At 33.4% G+C, this 18774-nt stretch overlaps 1 protein-coding gene across 3 annotated transcripts in view; it reads right to left on the bottom strand.

Moving 5' to 3' along the window:
- The window catches only part of LOC117219149 (uncharacterized), a 118114-nt gene that overhangs the window by 73732 nt on the left and 25608 nt on the right, over positions 1-18774 (bottom strand). For 2 of the 3 annotated variants that reach the window (XM_033468076.2, XM_033468077.2), the window contains 4 exons: positions 16938-17132; positions 16413-16667; positions 15888-16023; positions 15653-15766 (listed from right to left, as the gene is read on the bottom strand). In XM_033468076.2, coding sequence (XP_033323967.1) covers positions 15653-15766; positions 15888-16023; positions 16413-16667; positions 16938-17132 — 700 coding nt within the window. Of the gene's footprint in view, positions 1-1770; positions 13505-15652; positions 15767-15887; positions 16024-16412; positions 16668-16937; positions 17133-18774 lie in introns of those variants that run through there. The other variant, XM_033468078.2, reaches the window with a different exon arrangement.

Genomic DNA, 18774 nt, shown 5'->3' with positions numbered 1-18774 from the left:
TATGTCTCGAAATTATTGGTTAATACAACAGCATTTGTAAAATAAATTAAATGAATTTTGTAACACAATTTGTAAGAATATTACATCAAGAAGTCTTGATAACTTTTCCCACCTCAAAAGCTGTTGACATTTCAAGCGACAGTAATGATATTAAAAATTGCTGTTCCATTTTTTTAAATAATTTACATATTATTAAACTTTTGCATTCGATAAATTTTTAAGAAATAGAAATCTTCTGTAAGCAAACAGATTAAATTTCCAATGCATCGAATAATACCGAATGGAAATACAGTAGCTTGAAACAAATGCTTTCATTTTGGAGTTGAAATAGCTTGTCGACTGCAATGTGGGTTAATTTTTATAAATATATCTAAATATTTAAAGTCGCTCAGCCTCGTTTTACAGTACAATTTGTTATAGCTGAACGGTGGATTTTATGCATTTGTAACAAAAATCAATAGATGAAAGTTCAGTCGGAGAAGTAAGAAAGACATTTCTTACGTCCCACCAGTTTCACGGAGGAACGCGTTCACGTGTGATAAACGTAAAAGAAAAAAATGGTAGCATGTATGTGGTTCGAAGTCAGGGGCTGGAAACAGTTCTGTGATATCGGCTTCGATTCTTGAAACAGTTGTGTAGAACCGAATTCTCATAATCAAATTCAATAAAAAGTTGAAGTTTCTTATTTTTGGTTTTTCATCGATGAAACTTTCATCGCCGTACCTGTCTCACTTTTCTGATTACAGTGATACCAAACTTGATATAATTGCGATCACGACTACTAGCGTAACAAGCAACTCAAGTAATTAAAATCGCAATTATATCGTGTTTAATGTTTCCTAGTTTTAATTTTTCGTCGATGAATCTTTCATCGCCGTATCTGTCTCACTTTTCTGATTAAAGTGGCATCAAACACGATATAATTACGATCACCACGACTACTTGCATAACAAGCGACTCAAGTAATTAAAATCGAAATTACATCGAGTTTTTAATGTTATTTTAATCAGAAAAACGAGACGACTAGGACGGTAAAAGTTTCATCGATGAAAAACTAAAAATAAGGAATTTTGATTTCTCAATTTAAAAGGCTGAGGCACATTGTTTCTCTTTTTTCTAAACAATACGTAATCTAATCATTAAAAAGAGTCTTTTGAACGAGTACTGTAGTTATTTTTCACCACCTAATTCCAAAATAATTGTCTTAAAACTTTAAAAATGTACGTTTATATAACATTTACGAAATGACAAGTTTGACAAATTGTCAAAACATCATTTAAATAACGTGAGAATATTAGTGAAAGTTCATTGAAAATTATTGTGATACATAGCTGTGAAAAAAATCATAGTACAAAGAGTTAAGGCCTACAGAAAAAGTAACGCATCCAGAAGGAGTACCTTAAAATATACGTCGAACGAAATTGCTAAACGAAATGATAAATGATCTACATATAAACAAGTTATATTTTTGCAAGAACAGGTCGCCGTTCGATTGTTAATCCAAAGTTACTAACCGTACTTCGTCTGCACCAGTCTTGTAGCAGAGAAATGTTTCACAATCACAGTCGAACCGAAATATACCCCCACCCATGCTTTCATATATGTATACCCGAGTCATAATCAATGGAAATCATACAGCACGTAATTCTTTTGCATTCGAAAGGGTGATTTTCAGTTGAATAAGACACACGCCGATGGATGGTGTGCCGAGCACACACGTCGCCCGCAAAGGTTTCGTAAGAAAATAACAGCTTGACAAACTCTCACAAATCGAATAAAAAAACATGGTCATTTATTTTCACAATTTTTGGCTTAAACAGTATACGTAGATCGAAGAGTCGAGTAAAATAGGAACCTAATGTAATAAACGTAAAATGATTGAATGTTCCGTTACGGTGAAAAGAATTTCTCAAAAAACATTTGAAGTTCGTCTGGTATTAAATATGCCTCGTTCTAATGATCGTCCATTAGTGAAAATGTTTGATTAAGCATCGAAGACAACGCTTTCTCTTAATTAACAGAACGATTAATGGAACGATTAATTAGTTAGCTAAGCGGCTTAATGAGCGACCAGAAAAAGGAACTCTATAGAAAAACGTCCCAACCATTTGCAGTCTAAGAATGTAACTTAACAACTCATTCAAGTCTTCTATGGCTCGGTATTATACGATTCTTGCTGTTGACGTTTTCGAAATTACGTGTCCGCGTGTCTTTTTCTCTATTGTAATTCTTGACGAACGACACCAAGTTTTTCCAAAAAGACGCCTTCGACAGTCAGAATCGTACGAACACCTTCGCAGCCGACGATTTTTCCAAGTTCCGAAAATCTGTCTCTTAGATTCTTTGATTTCTCGTAAGTTGACTGCGGATCTTTATGCAAAATAAAAATTGTTCGAGTCCACTGTAAAGAACAGAAATTAAAAATAAAATAAATCGCTTCTTTTAATGATTTCAGTAAGTCGAAAATAGTGCGATAACGTTATCACATTCTTCTAATCTCTAGTATCTTTTTCACATGCTCATTTTTATTATAAAGGCATAAAATCCGCAGTCTATGTCAGTGCAATCAACTGTTTCTACGCCATCGTCTGCGAACGTGTTTGGATGCGTGTGTGTGTGTATGTGTATTGGATGCGCGAGAATCTAAATTTTTTTCAGTTCGACAATAAATAATTAAATGCTGGCAAGAATTGTCTGAATATCTTCGAGAAACTTGAAAGATCATTCACAATGGAAATCGAGTTTCGATGAAAAGATTTTCTTCCGATTGGTATGATTCTGGTATAATCACCGCTTAATCATTTATTGTTCACAAATGAAATTATAAAGAGGAAATGGAATCGCGCATAAATCAGTTTACAATAACACAGAAACGTTTTACAAACGACTGCAAAAGGTTTACAATATTATCATCCCTGTTATTATTGCGAAGGTCAATCTGCACAGATAATTGCTCACAGATAAGTGGACAAAGACGAATTTTACGACCGCGATAGAAACAATATTAATAATTATAATACTTGTAACGCAAACGACGTTTAGTTGCTACTTATCACATTGTTTTCATTTAAATCGAACTGAAGCCATTCCAATGTTATCATTTTGGAAAGATCCTACGTTTAAAGTTTGTCAAAAAATACTTTTAACTTGTCCACTTAGAAAAATACATTATTTTTTTTCCCTTCGCCACGTTTCGTTTTTTTACACTTGATTCAAACGACAATTTGCAAATGAAACACTCGCATACATCGGAGGCCCGCAATTATCTGTTCAGAAATTTGTCTAATCGTAAGTACAAAATCTTATTACCATCTGTTATCGTCGACATTTAATGTTTCTTTCACACAGCAAAAAAAGGACAGAAAGCGATTATTCAGTCGTTCGTGTGAATAATTATGAATTATTATTATTTTGTATATATACGCTATGTCACTCGGGACAGTATATAATAATAGGTCCTACTAAATAAAGTCACTTAGATTAAAGCGAGAAAAATTTCTACGTCAGAAGCGAGAAAATTCGAAGAAAATCCACTCGAAGTGTTTCCCCTTTATGTACATGCAAACTTTTGTTTCTCAATGCGAAAATACATTATGTTGTAAAACTTCCATTACCGATTTCGTTTCCGCTCGGCTTCTCCCTTGTTCATTTGTTTTCGTTTTTCATTCGTAATTTTTTATTCACTCCTGGTAGAAATTTTAGAAACAATTTTAATCAAAGATTTCAGCGTCTAATACATGGACTTGTTTCAGATACCTTTACGTAACTGTCAGAAAAGAATTCAATTCATACTTCGTTTTCCTTTGGCAAAATAACGTTGCAAGCATCGCGGATGAACAATTTTCTGTCGCGTACAATTTTGTTCGGAACCTATTCTCGCACCAAGAGCATCCTCCGCGATATACATATATATATATATGTGTGTCTGAATTCTTCGTACCAAATGCTAAAAGAATTGTGCACACGTAAAACTCTTCGTGGACTTTTGCAAATAAACCCCGTTTTCCATATTTTGTTCACACACTTGCATTCAATAGTTCAATTATTTTAAATACTTCACATCTCGAACAAAACTAGACGGTCATTTTGTCCTCGACCTGGCGGTAAAAATTCTATACTCTAGTTCCCCATGACTTTTCGTAAAAATTGTTTGGATCTAATGTTCGCAATCTGATGCAAAGATCTTCGGGTACGATATTTGCAATTATACTCCCCCAAAAAACATGTCAGACGCTTGGTAATTTAGTGTCCAATGTGTGTCTTTTTTTTTCTCTTTCATTCGTACAAATGTTTGCTTGCAATTCGAATTGCAATCCTAATTTCCTTCAGACTCTCTGCAAGAACTTCGAAGGCCCGTTGTTCCTAATCGTTTCGCGAAATCATCCGGAGAAGTTCCATCGGCTTCTCGTGCAATCTTCCTGAGAAACGTTCGGAGAGAAAGTTCTCGGCGTTTATATTCAAAACTCGAAAACTTTCCTTGCTCGCTCGTTTCATTCCCTATGAACTCTGATCTTTCAATGTACACGGGCGCGTTTCCGAAGAACAACAGCCTTTGTTTATTGCAGAGATCTTCAGCTAGCCTAATTGACGAACGCAGAAGTTCCGTTTACCTTAGCCAACAAAGTTTGACTCGTACATTTAGCACTTTCATTCTTCACTTGTAACATCCACTTCTCCTTTAACTCTTTCTCCTTTAACTCTGTCCTTCCCCTTTTTTCGGTTTCTTTCGTAAAAATGTTTGTCAAGTTGAAGATGAAATAGACAGGCGAAGATTTCTCAGAAAACTGTTTGAAAGCGTAGGAAGACGAATTTTTTAAAAAGTGTACGATTCAAAAGTGTAAGTCCGCTTTTCTTTGAAAATGAGTTAGAAAGTCCAAACGCAACAGATAACGGCATTTTGTTCACAAAATTGTTAGAGGGAATTGTTTTCTCTTTAAAAAAAACATTGATATTTTTCTTTTGTTTCTTTTCTGGTTACGTTCATTTGTATGTCATCTTATAATAAAAATTGTGCTTCGCATTATTATTGGCATTGCTATTTCTGTACAGCTATATAATTTTCAAAATCCTTATTTATCTCAATTTTAAGGTTAATGATCTTACATTATTATTATATGTTATCTTATGATTGGCTTCTGTGCCGTCCATATACGACGACGTTTTCAACATTGCTGAAGTATTTGTCAAAGATCTGCACGCGCACAAGTAATTAATAAAATCGTTAAACGTTCGAGTCACGCTTTGTCGTTGAAAATCGGCAGAACTTTCGCGTTCGCCGAATACAAAAATTCCGTAGGTCTACTCGTTTTGTTTGTAGGGATATTTAAGGACATTGTGTAAGTACAATTATCCCAAATAGTTGGAAGAAAAGTATAAAGCAGAATGTTTCCTCCACTGCGATCCCCTCTGCAGCGAGCAGGGGTTAAACGACTTTGGGAATGAATTCGATTGGCCATCGAACATCCGAAAGTTCTGAACATTCTGACTTCTCGTTTTTGTTTCTCGTGAAAAATTCTGAAGTATCGTGGAATCCATTTTTTGCAAAAATCTGAAGCTCTTCGAATTCACAGAAGAAGGTGTTCCGACCGTCGACGTTCCTACCAGCGAACGGAGAACGTCTCTCTCGCGATAATCGGTCTGCAATGAGACTCTCAGTTCAATGAAACTGCAGTTTCGAACGCGTGCTTTTTGCAAAAAGAAGGATTTCCTAAAATAGATTTGCAAAAACTGTTGGAATCTATCACCTTGGATTCTCGTTCGGCGAATGTTCTCTCTCACTGAAATTCGCAACCGGGCTCTTATACAACGCAGAAAGCTAGAATTTACAGCTCGATAATTTTACGTTACCTTTAGATAAATATTAATAGATAGACATCTTACTAGTAGTGCTTAACTTCATTGTAAAATGGTTCGTATGCATTGTTTTCGGAAACAATACCTAGTCAAAGGTTCGTTCAAATAAATAACGATCGAACGTTCGTGATCAATTAAAGGTAGCGACAAAATGCATGCGCCTCGTGAAAAGTCCTTTCGAAATTCAGTAGAATCTTTTAACGAACAGAACACAGAATGTTATTAACGTTGCCAACGGTTAATCAATTATTGCCTGTTCATTATTACCGCACGTAATTTGAAAAAGCTTTCTCATCCGCGAAAGGTGAAATTATCAGCTAGAACGGTTCCTGATCATCTTGATTCAACGAATTAAGTGTAACGAAATTACATGCTATTCTTCATCCTTTATCAATTTAACGCTGATTGCGAGTAATTGAAGCAATTCACGTTCTTAGAAACACGGCGATACGAACATAAGCGGGCATCGAAAACATTTTTACTCAGAAATCTGTCTCAATGACACTTAATATTGTCGACACGTTAACTAACGTGGAGAGGTTGCATTTGTTGAGGTCACTCGATTCAATGAAACATTTTCGTGAACGATCTAGTACGAAACTAAGCGCTCTCATAATCGAACACTTGTGCGTATTGATTTGTAAATTCAACGATGTAAAAGAATTCGTACATTAATGGCGTAAATAAGAGTCTAAAGTTCGTGTGTCCACGTTGCTGGATACGCGATACATCGTTCGACAATTTCTTCAATTTGTACATCATTTCTGGCAGTCATCAAAACACGAAGCAGCTTCTGTCATTTTTAGTTATTGTTATATGTATATCAGTTTTACCAATAAAACGCTTCATATAATCATTTGAACGACTTATATATGGGTATCGTTAATTATTGCTTTTTATTAGGCTTCCATTAGTACCAACTGCTAATAAATGACACTTCTATTATTCACTGCGGTATTATTTAATGTTTTCCGGAATATTATTTGTCGACAAACTCGAATCGCCAACTTCAGAATTGAATGATTTTGTGATCAAGTTCGCTCTAGATTCACTGGAAAAGGTTTCATTGATATCAGTTGCCCGGCTGATTTTATATACCTCTCTCCTTTTAAGCTGATTCATAAATTGCATTTTGGAAAAACTGCGAAGAAAAAATCGAATGCATGAAAACTATTCAAACGAACAATCGCTATTTGATTAATAACATGACGTTAGCGTGCTGATACCTTTAAGCATGTGATTAATATATAATTGCTCATCGATCAATTAACAAATTAATCGACAGATGTAAGTTTTGTAACACTTCAATCGATCTATTATTTCAGTTTCTTTGCTGTCGTAAGGCCGAACATAATTCAGATATACAGTAGACATGTGAAAGGACGAACACAAACCTAGTACGGTCTGTAAATAAAACTGTACACAAAATCGACTGGTTCGAAATAAGCAATAATCAGTTTGTATTCTGAACTGAGACAACAATGTACGACGATGTATCTTTAGAAAAAAGAAGTATATGCGTTTAACAGCATGAAATAAAAAGCAAACAAGATTACAAAAGATTGCACGAAAATTACGTATACCTCTACGTATTTTAATACTGATGAACTAACTACGCTTACGTTCGAAAGATTGCACTATCGATTACTGTTCCTTTACAGTTATAAAAATCACTATTAAAAAATATAGTGAAATACTGGTCGTTTGAGTACGCTATCAAGTAGAAAATCCCTTTTTATATTAGACACAAAAACGAGGGATATAGATACTATGATGAGGAAGAGAAAGAGAGAGAGAGAGAATGTGAGAGATAGAGAGAGAGAGAGAGAGAGAGAGAGAGAGAGAGAGAGAGAGAGAGAGAGAACTAAGAAATATTAGATTAATTTGCAGTACAATTTGCGAATTCTTCGGTCGCAATTTCAGTGAAGTATATTTTAGAAATATACTCTTCCTATCCATGGAGCTCGTTTTCGTCTTATAAAAATTTGTCCTTTCGTTTAATATCACTCATTCGAAAAAGCATTAAAATTATCGTTCGTCCTGCAGACGGTGTCAAAAACTCGAAACGAATTCGCTCGACTACAATTGTTTGCCATCGTCACGTAAATCCTTTCATATCTTATATTATTTTACTCACTAGCATAAAACGCCGGCGTTTCTTCTCGATCGTACACAATTACGATTGACGACGACACGTCCGAAACGCCGGCATTCGTTACAACGAAATAACTTCAATTTCCGAAACGTTTATCATCGTTTTACAATTGTTTTCCCTATTTTTTGATCTTTCTATCATTTTACGTACGCACGCTTCCGTAACATAAAATGATGCGCATAGTGCGATGATCTAACGCTGACTAATTTGATCTTCGGATATTCTGGCAAGACGACAATTCGGCAAATCATGCGCGCATACAAAATTTATAATGTGTAATTTGTAATAGAAGAATCCTCCGGTGGATAAAACCGGGGCATGCTGCAGAATTTTTCCGGAAGTTTCTTGCCAGACGTTTTGTCAGTAATAAACGCGTATACGAGCATACATAACGATACATTTTATTCATGAACAATTTAGAATTTTCTATTTCCTTCTTCTTTCTTTCTTTTTTTTTGACACCCTGTAGAAGTTGCTAGAACGTTTCGAAATCATTTTGCGAATCATCTTTCACCCTGACTAGATTTCATTTCGAGGAAATGAAAAAACGAAAATACTCCGAACGAGAAACCAACCTCCTTCTCCGATTACCCCTAATTCTAGTGCTACAGTTAATTACTAGCTCTCGAATACACGAATCGCTGTAATTTACAATATGTACAACAAATAAACAAATGCACTTCCCTTGAAAAAAAAGAGAAAACTAGACGAAACTAAAGAGAAATTGAAAGTTTCGTCGAAAAGTTTCATTCGAATGCATCTTAAACATTACTTTCAGTAGTGCTACGTTCTGAATAAATAATAATAATAATAATATTATTATTAATAATAATAATAATAATAATAATAATAATAATAATAATAGTAATAATAATGATCATGATAATAGTAAAAATCAATAACAATTCAAATGAATCGATCGATGAAACACAGGAATGTTAATATCCGTATCTACTCGTCGAATGTATGTACTTATTCTTTTCGTTTGTTTGGCTGATTTAATAAAAGATAGTTGAATCGAAAATTAGAAAGTTCGTGAATGATTCCATGCACGATCGTTTGAATTTTCATTGAAAATTTTTCTATGCTCCGTTATGCGCTTTCGATCGAATATTTCAAGCTTACTCATGTCGAAGCCTAAGTACTACAAATCTGTGAAAGTATAATCCGATACTCTCTGATTTCCGTTTTGTCTGAATATTTCCCACGTTCACCTCGTAATCGCGACGAAGCGTTTCAACTTTCCAATTTTCAAATCTCCCACCCATGAGAAGAAAAAGAGTCATATATGTAAGTAAAAAATGAAGAGGACTTTGAAAATGTTGCGAAAAGGTGCTTTCTCCTGACTGAGACATTTCCTAGACAATGAATTTCTGTTTATCTTTCAACGTTTTCACTCTTGCTGTTAGTCAGTTGATTATTCAGCGGTTTCGGTTTGGAGAAATGGAAAAACTGTATTACTCTGTTGGAATGTTTCAATGAATCAATCAATCAATCAATCAACTAATCGGCTGATCGGTATATCACTTTTAATGCCCAGCGAAAGATTGCAAGTTAGAAAAATGGTATCCCTGTAAACTGTCTTTGTTTCATTTTCTTTCTGTTCCGAATCCCGGTTTATGCGGTTCATTGCTTTATCCATTCTATTTCTCTATCATTGCGGTTCGCTGTTTGATTCTGCTTATTGTGTGATATATGTATATGTATATGAGCCTCGGTCCGTAAATCCAATCGATCGATCGATCGCGTCTAAACTTAGAAACCGAAGTGATTCACAAATAAAACTGTAATTTCAGTTGCATCACTGCGATCAATTATAAAACAACTATAAAAGTTCTGTTAAATAACCAAACAAGTGTGCACGTGATTACTAAAAAGAAACAATAGATTTTTATGAATCGATGTGATTATCTAATAACGATAAATGTCCTTTAGAAACGATGGTGTTCGTCAAATTCGATAAAGACACAAGAAAGTTTGAACACCGAAAATCTTTTATAAAATTCGAAGACTTTGTTCGCTTTTTTTGAAATAACAAAAACGGCATTTACTTGAATTTTTGTAAAAATCGCTTGAAATTTAAATGACATTTTTGCATATTGCTGTTCAAGAATTTTCACCAACATAAAGACACAATTATGCACGTGAATATAAATCGTTCGCATAAGAGATCGATACGAAATCGATAAGTCGGATTTTGGAGAAATCAGGATGTCTTGAAGTGAAACTGTAAATCATGATCGAGAAAGGATCGACAGACCGAGGTTTGCAACAGGCTGTCTGTACAACAATCTTAATAACATGATATGCAACATTTATATTCTAATCTTAGATTGAGTAAAAACTATGCGCTGGGCACGAAGCTCTCTCTCTGTTCCACGCGTTGGAAAAAAGAAGAATAGAAGAATCCTCGGAAAAAGTGCGTAACGATAAAAAAAAGACCTGTCCACGTACGAGACGAAAAAATTGGAATTAGTTTGTTTTTCCCATCTCTTTCGTGGTTAATGCTTGTGTAGCTTCAGTTAAAAATTTGATCGGTCGCAGTCGTTGCGACCCCGGCACTGTTGTAAAACGGTATGTAAATATACTTATTATAATAATATATAGCTGCATCTGTGATTTGATTGTAAATCGTGAGGTAAGGAGCCTGTGTGAACGGCGCGATTAATTCGCGAAACATTTCGATTTTCCTCGAACACGGGAGTCTAGACGACGATTCTCAATAATTTGATTATTATAAGCCTAACTACAATCGAGTCTCAATCGCAACAGAACAACAAAATCGCTTGAACACTAATTAATAATCACTCGGTCAATAATTTCAATAAACACCATTAGAGAAGATACATAAAAAAAATCATTTCGAAGACAATCATTTAATATTGACTCTGAAGATACTGAGAGTGAAATAATATTGAAATTCCGATGGAATGAAATTATTGGAAGTCCTAGACTCGGCATGCCGAGAAAAATTTATCGAACACATCGCGCTCACGGAACTATTGTCATCTGTAAAATATAATATAAAAGATCCTGAGTTGTACTGTGTGGTACTATGGCTATGGAGTTCGGCGGTATCTGAGACGGCTCCATCTTCTTCGTATCATCAAATCAATGCGTCTACGTGAATTTATTGAAAAATTTCCTTGCGAACTAATGTCGAACAAGTCGTAAGCCAAACGTTGGACGCTACTCTAAGGTTTACCATTGCAGACTATAAAATTGTTAAGATACTGCTCAACAAAGGTGAATCTGCGTATAAAAATGTATGCGATATTAATCAGTATCTTAAAATGTTATAGTACTATCTGCACAAAGGAATACTCAAAAGGACAAATATTTGAAACATAAAATTCTCCAAAGCGAAATCATAACAATAATAAAATTCAATGTAGTTGACATTAGCTGAACTCAAAATCTCACGAAAGAAGAATACAAAGATTTTTTTATAAAAAAAAAAGAAATTTTATCAGAAATTTGATCAGAATCTTGAAAATGAATGTCCATAATATTAAAATTCTTAGCTGAAAAGAAAAGATTTCGAACTACTAATTGTTGAATGACAAATATTTGTTGTCTGCATGTTTGTATTGTGAAAAGTGAATACTGAATTCAGTAGCAAAGTTATAATAATAATGCTTTATGACTAATAAATTCTCTCGAGTAATATAAGCTAAAAATACTTCTGCAATAAAAAGAAAGTGCTCGCTACAAATACTTTACGATGACATTAAAATAGAAAATCACTAAGAAAAATGAAAGTTCATAAATATAAAAGAAACGTAAGTGAGTTGTATAGCTCTGTAATATCACATTAGAGCATGTAACAGAATTCTACTTAAGAATTCTATGTATGTAAGAAAAGCCATCTCAGACACAAGCCTCTTATAATATATTAAATTCAATCTGCTGCATCACGGTGGTTTCCCATCGATAACTGTCAATAATAAATCCTCTGTAAATCTGCTTGAGCTGTAAAATCGGTTGGCTGTCTATCGCACCGTTAAACTGCTACGTGGTGAAAAATATATTATAATATGTTCGTACGTCATCCTGGGAGTTTCTGTGCGTTGCACCCAGTCGTGTGACGTAATCAATAAAGTAAATATAATCCTCTGTAAGAATATAATATCGTTGTAAATATCTGTAGTTTATATAACACTGTATAGCATCAAATAAAACAACAAGTTATCCTGGCTCGCGGAATAATCAGTACGAGGTGGGATGGCTGCTCCACTTGCGGCAATTGTTTGTAGTTTCTTTCGTGGTATTTTTTAAGGAATACGCTCGCTTTTCCTTACGACGACGAATAGGCACGGCACCTTTTGCGAGTTGTCCTTGACATCTTGTCACTCTTCTTGTCAAGGACATCTATTTTATCAATTACTGCAAGATGCTGCGAGAGACTAATATTTTGAGCACTGTGCTGTATGGAATTTGAAAATAATATTTTCAGCAATTACTCCATCTTAAGTCTGTAAAACATATTTTCTCATTGAACAAAAGAATCATTTTAAAAATATAAAAAGCTCAAATAGTTTTACAAATATTCTCTGCTTTAAAAAAATTGTTAAAGCATATTAGAATGTTCAAATAACTTTTTTTTGTATCTAAAAAGATACAAAAAGAAGACGAAATTGAAATGTATAATATTTCAATTAAACATTGCTTTAAATACCTAATTATATTTAAATTATTATGTCTGCTGTGAACAGAAGCAAATAAAGAGTTTCTGTCAAAATTAAAATGAAAATGTTCTTTTTCGATTAATATGCTCTTAAAATCAGATTAAAAAAATGTTTATCCAACATTAGTGTTATGTTACTGTTCATGCATTAAAAATTTGGTTAAATTCCATTTTCCACTACAGCACAATCTCTTAATCTCTCTGCCGCACCTTGGTCTTTCTTGGAAAGATCACGCTCGACTCCCTTAAGAGTTTATGATTGCCAGAAATAACTGGCATTAATTCTACTCAACCAAAAAACTATCACAAATGGGCCAAAAAAACTAAGGCGCATTAGTGGTATGCTGCATCGAATTGCATCATGTTGCTCTGAAAGTGCTTTGATTCAACACTGGTCTGATTGACCTCATAAGCACCATCTTGAAATGCTCTTGATTTATTTTCCAGAGTCACTGCGGTTGTGCCCTCTTCTGTAGAAACTCTGGGCACAAGGGGTTTGATATTGTCTGTTTGCTGCGCCTGAATTTGCAGATGTGTTTGCGATCCAGTTTGCTGTTGTGCCTTTGGCTGCTGTTGTTGGTAGAGTTCTTCTTGACGGTGTCTCTCTGTGATGCCTAGGTCGTGGAAGCTGACCAGGTGGCGTTTCAGGTAGAGCTCGGTCTTGAATGGCTTCTTACAAAGGGGGCATGTGACACTCTGGGGGTTGTGGATGAGGCGCATGTGCTGACGCAGGTTCGACAAGTTACTGTACATGCGGTTGCAGACAGGACAGGGGCGTGGGTCCAGCGAGTGCAGTTTGCGTAGGTCAGCTGCAACACACACACAACTTGCTCTAACCCGGTAGAGGCAGCACGGAGAAGGAAGTTGTTCTTTTTTCTTTTTGTTTTGTTGAGTGGATTTATGGGTGGGGTCTCCGATTTGCCAGCCACCACCGGACAGCAACAACCAGCTGAGAAACCCTAGCTGCACGATTGTTGTACGCTCTATCTAGTTTAACAATGGGATCGCTTTGAAATTTCAATTACATTCTTTAAATTGTCATTGTTCAAATTTAATTTCTATGGTAATCATGTACTTTTTTTTATTAAAATCTTTTCCCCTTTAATATTTATGATATTTAGAATGTTTTATTTACGTTATTTAAATTCAACTTTGAATGTCTAAAGAACTTTATTACAATTTCAATATGAAGGATAACTTAAATGAATCTTCATATATTGGATTATTGCAAAAATATTTTAAGTATTGTAACGAAAAAATTATATGAATTTTTCATAGTTTTACAATATCATAAATTTTTAAGGTTGGGAAATCGTATTGGTTGATCCCATTGCTACCTATCGTGCGCACTACGATGTCGCGCATCACCAACGTACACACATCGGAGACAAATGGTAAGCGTGTTGTTATTGGGTATATGAGGCGTGAGAGTTCGCGCAGTATCCTCCGACATTTCAATAACTGCTCTTCGACAATAACACCCTTTCGTGTTGAATATTTTTCGCATTATACTTGAATCTGCTAGTACTGAAATATTTCAATTACTACTCATCAATATCGTAACATTATTAATAATCATTTTCAAATCAATATATCTGTTTGAAATACTTTTTCTTACGGATTATGAATTACATCATTGATGATAACAGAGTCAATGATAATAATTAAATTTTATAGTACGCGACTACAAATTACTAACAGTTGCTAATAAAGATTTACTGTAATATTAAATCCTTTATTTAAATTTAACAATTGTAATTTATGGACATGTATTTTGTAATATGATATTTTGATATGTTGAATGTTTTTATGAAACCATCAATTATGAGTACTTTACTTCTTTAAATATGTAATTTATACTGTAAAATATTTATAATGAATTATAATACAATTAGTGAAGCCAATGATATTAAGTTTTTTTTAATTACAACACAGTGATCAAACACAGACCTTGACCGAAAAGCTTAAGTATATTATAGCATCAAGCTCTTGCTTTGTTGTATATATATGTCAAAGTAGGGTGTTCTGCCGTGAGATATACATGGATACATAGAACAAATCACGCCAATTAGACAAAAATAAAATATATATCATAAATGTTAGAATTTATAGAATTTATGAGCATCATAAATATAGTAAAAATTAACATTAATTATTAAGTTTACAAAATATCCAAAATTTTGTTATAAATAAAAACTAATTGGCGTGTCATCTAACGGACAAGAACGGAAAACGTGGAAGCAACGGACAGGTTTACCAGACGGAGGGAATTCATTCCTTGTCTTTCAAAAAGTATTCAAAACTTCCTTCGCTTTATTTTTTCTTTAATGTGCAAATCTTTCGAATTTGAGAAAGTATGATTTAAACTGTTAAGACATTGATAAAAACCTTCAGGTCTTCTCATTTCAAAAAGAATAAATTTACATTTATTTTAAAACTAGAGCTGATCATAATTTAAAATGTAAAGAACTTTTTCTCGATAAATTTTGAGATATGCAACTTCTAACTGAATTAACTAACTATTACTATTGAACTATAATTCTGAGATATACCCTCCAACTCTGGCAAACAAAATGGACAGGTAGAGCCCGAGTATGTACACGCAGCTGACTTTCTCCACACATACAGCCGCAAACTGCACTCCGCCTGGATAATATTATCAAAAGATCGCCTCCGAGTGTCAAATGTCTCTCTCTTTCCTTCTTTTCCTCCCTCTCTCTCTCTTTCTCTCGCTCTCTTTCTCACTCGATCTCTTTCTCTCACTTTCTCTCTCCTACCGCCTAGCAAGAGCTACCGAGCTACACGAGCTTACCATTTCAAACCGAGGTTCCCCTTCTCCTTCCATGTTTCTACTCGCATCCAAAAAATTCTCTCCGACATGATCGGCTAGGTTGTTGCTGTTTGTAATGGTGCTCGCAACTACCAAAGAATTAGGGTTGGGATGGGTGGTCACTTACCTTGTTGTTCTTGATTTAGCTCCATATTGCTGGCATGTGATGGTCCAGGCTGTCCTCCTTCCAATGATCCGCCACCTCCGCCTCCACCACCTCCTCCTCCCCCTGCTCCTCCTCCTAAAAACATTTTTTGATTAGAAATTATTATCCTTAGAATACACACCTAATATATTCTTCTTATATAACTGAGTTTTTCATTAACTTTGAATATCTAAAACGTCTAAAAACATATAATTACCTTGATAAGAAGGCGGATACGATGGCACAACCTCCATGCCACCATCAAGGCTAAGGAAACGACTTGGCAGTGTGTTAACCTCCTGCTTTGGAGAACAATCGTCATCGCTTCCATATTCTGGTAATTCTATTTTTGGCTGGAGTACAAAAAAGTTATTATAAGTATCTGCATGTACTTTTGTTACAAATTACGATTTATCAATATATGTTAGTTTTTCATTATAAACGTGATAAATGTACTTAAATTATAAAAGAAATGAGTTAACGGCTCTACTTTAGTAAGCTACTCCTATTTATGTAACTAATATATCTTATACAAAAAATATCTCATTGGTTTGGAAGGATGAATTGGAATGATCAATTTAAAAAAAAATAGTACGAAAAATACATTAATGATACAAAAGATACATTATGGTACACTATCACTAAGATGAATAAGGAGATTTCAAATCTCTTATGTAAACCACTGGTGATTAGTCACTTTAGAACATAATTTTTATCCCAAAATGATTGAAATAAAACTAACCTCAACAATATCGAGATCTTTGTAGCAGTCGAGTTGAACTTGTGGCTCAATTAATGGCCGTGTGCGTGGCGTTCCAGGAGCACAGGCCACTGCAGCTGGTACTGGACTAGATATCTGAGGCGAATCACTTCGTTTGCACAGCCTTTTCAATGGTGGAGGACTTGAGGCTGGTGGTGTTTTGCTACGGTCCTCCTCCAAACTTGGTGAGATCAACCCACGGCCATTTGATGTATGTATGTTGTTTGTTTTCAAATGCTGAAATTATTGAATTGAAACGAAATTAGCACATTATAACCAATTTTTTACAACAATCATATAATTGAAAGCAACAAATTCAACCATCTAGCATAACATTTATCTTTTACATTGATTCAAATACATTTAAGCTCTCCAAATGTGTCTCAATTGATGATGAAATTATTCAAATAATTTTATATATAACATTACCCAGAAACCTTGAAAGTATTAAAATATGAATTATCATAAACTAAAAGTTTATCTTTATCATCTTTCTAATCTACAAACCTTTTCGTTGTTGTGCTGAATATTTTGAGAGTCGGTGAGGCCACGGATTTGCAGAGACTCAGCAGTTCGTAGAAATGTAGGCAATTCAGCTTGAGATATGTTAACTTCCCCAGCATACATGAACTCCAAAAGTGACTGTAGGTGTTCGAACTCTACATCTCGCATGAATATTATTGGATGCTTGCATGGATTTGTCTATAAAAGTAAATTCATATGGAAATATAAGTATAAGAATGAAATCATATTTTCCTTTTTTATATCTTTTTGATAATAATACATAGATCTATGATCTTAATAAATTTAAGAATAAGTTATCTACATAAAAATAAAACAAATTTTTTGTATAAATCACTCCAACTTCAGACTCTGATTTTACAAGAATTCTATTATGTAAATCAGTATATATAATAGTTATTACTAGTCAATCATACTAAATGTAGATACAAATATGAATAATTTAAACATAAATTCAAACAAGATTGATATCTGATTACTTATATGTATATTGATTCCTGATTACTTAGCTATTACATAGCTATGTTACTTTTCAAATATATATAAGATAAATAACAACAATACATATCAGAACATAAAATTATATATGCAGAGCACATTAAATTATTAATATTTCTACAAAATACTAACTGTACTGAAACAAACAAAAGTTTCTATATTTTGAGAGATAATAAAGTTAAAGAAACTATTAACTTTTGGAAAGACATAAATTATTTTTTATAGACAAAAAATTCATAAAAATTTACGGGAATAAAATTCTGTATACTTGTTTTTTAGAAAAACTGTTGCTGCCATATTAATATCTTTCAATACATGATAACATAATACATGATAACTTATTTCGATTACACATAATAATATTTTCACAAAACTCTTTTCTTTTATGTACAAAAACTATCTTCTTTCAAATATATTTTGTTTTTTTGTTTTAATTTCAAGTAGTATGATAAGTATACTAATGGTATTCTTCATGTTTAAATATACTTAAGATAAAATTTTTGTTTTCATGTAATTCAACATAAAAATGTTTCATTGGAGGAAGCCTATCTATGTAAGATTCATATATATTATATGTAATAGTATAAAGGTAATAAACTAACAAATTAAATTTGTGGAATATTTAGTTTCAAGAATTTATTATTAATTTTAAATTTTAGCAGATACTACATAAACTTAAATATCTCAACAAACACCTTAGCCAATACACTTGAAGATAGTAATACAATGAGATAGTAAATTTGATGGATATCATGAGAGCAGAAAAATGACATCTCATGCAGTGATGTGCAAAACAGCTCCCTTATAAATTAATGACTTATTCCAATCAATTCAAAAAATTTTTGAAATTACAGTTTTATTAAGCCTACGGCTTCAATATATTTACATAGAAATTCTTAAGTTTACAAAAATAAAGCACTCTTATCTCAAATTGTGCATTATATATAGTTAATACGGAGAGTTATATATAGTCTGTATAGTTAACAGAAAGTAATATGGCTTTTATTATCAAAACAATTTCGAGTACAAAAAGTGTAAAATCGCTTATAATTTAAATTTTTTCTATACATAACATTGTTTAAATATCTTAAACATAATATTAAAGTTAATAAGAAAGAAAAGTCCAAAAAAATTATATAGTCCTCTGATGAATGTTCAGTGTACCAAAATAACGTTATTATTACTAATTAGTTAAAAAAGTCATAACTCACAACCTGGTATATATCTATATACTACATTATTTGAAAAGTAAGTATAATAGTAAATTAATCCGACAATTTATAATTAATGAAGAAAATTTATACTTATTAAATTAAAAAATTTT

This window comes from Megalopta genalis, chromosome 12, assembly GCF_051020955.1.
Source record: "Megalopta genalis isolate 19385.01 chromosome 12, iyMegGena1_principal, whole genome shotgun sequence".
NCBI classification, from domain to species: domain Eukaryota; kingdom Metazoa; phylum Arthropoda; class Insecta; order Hymenoptera; family Halictidae; genus Megalopta; species Megalopta genalis.
The sequence above is the reverse complement of the archived record's forward strand: the minus strand, read 5'-3'. Positions and strand labels throughout refer to the sequence as shown.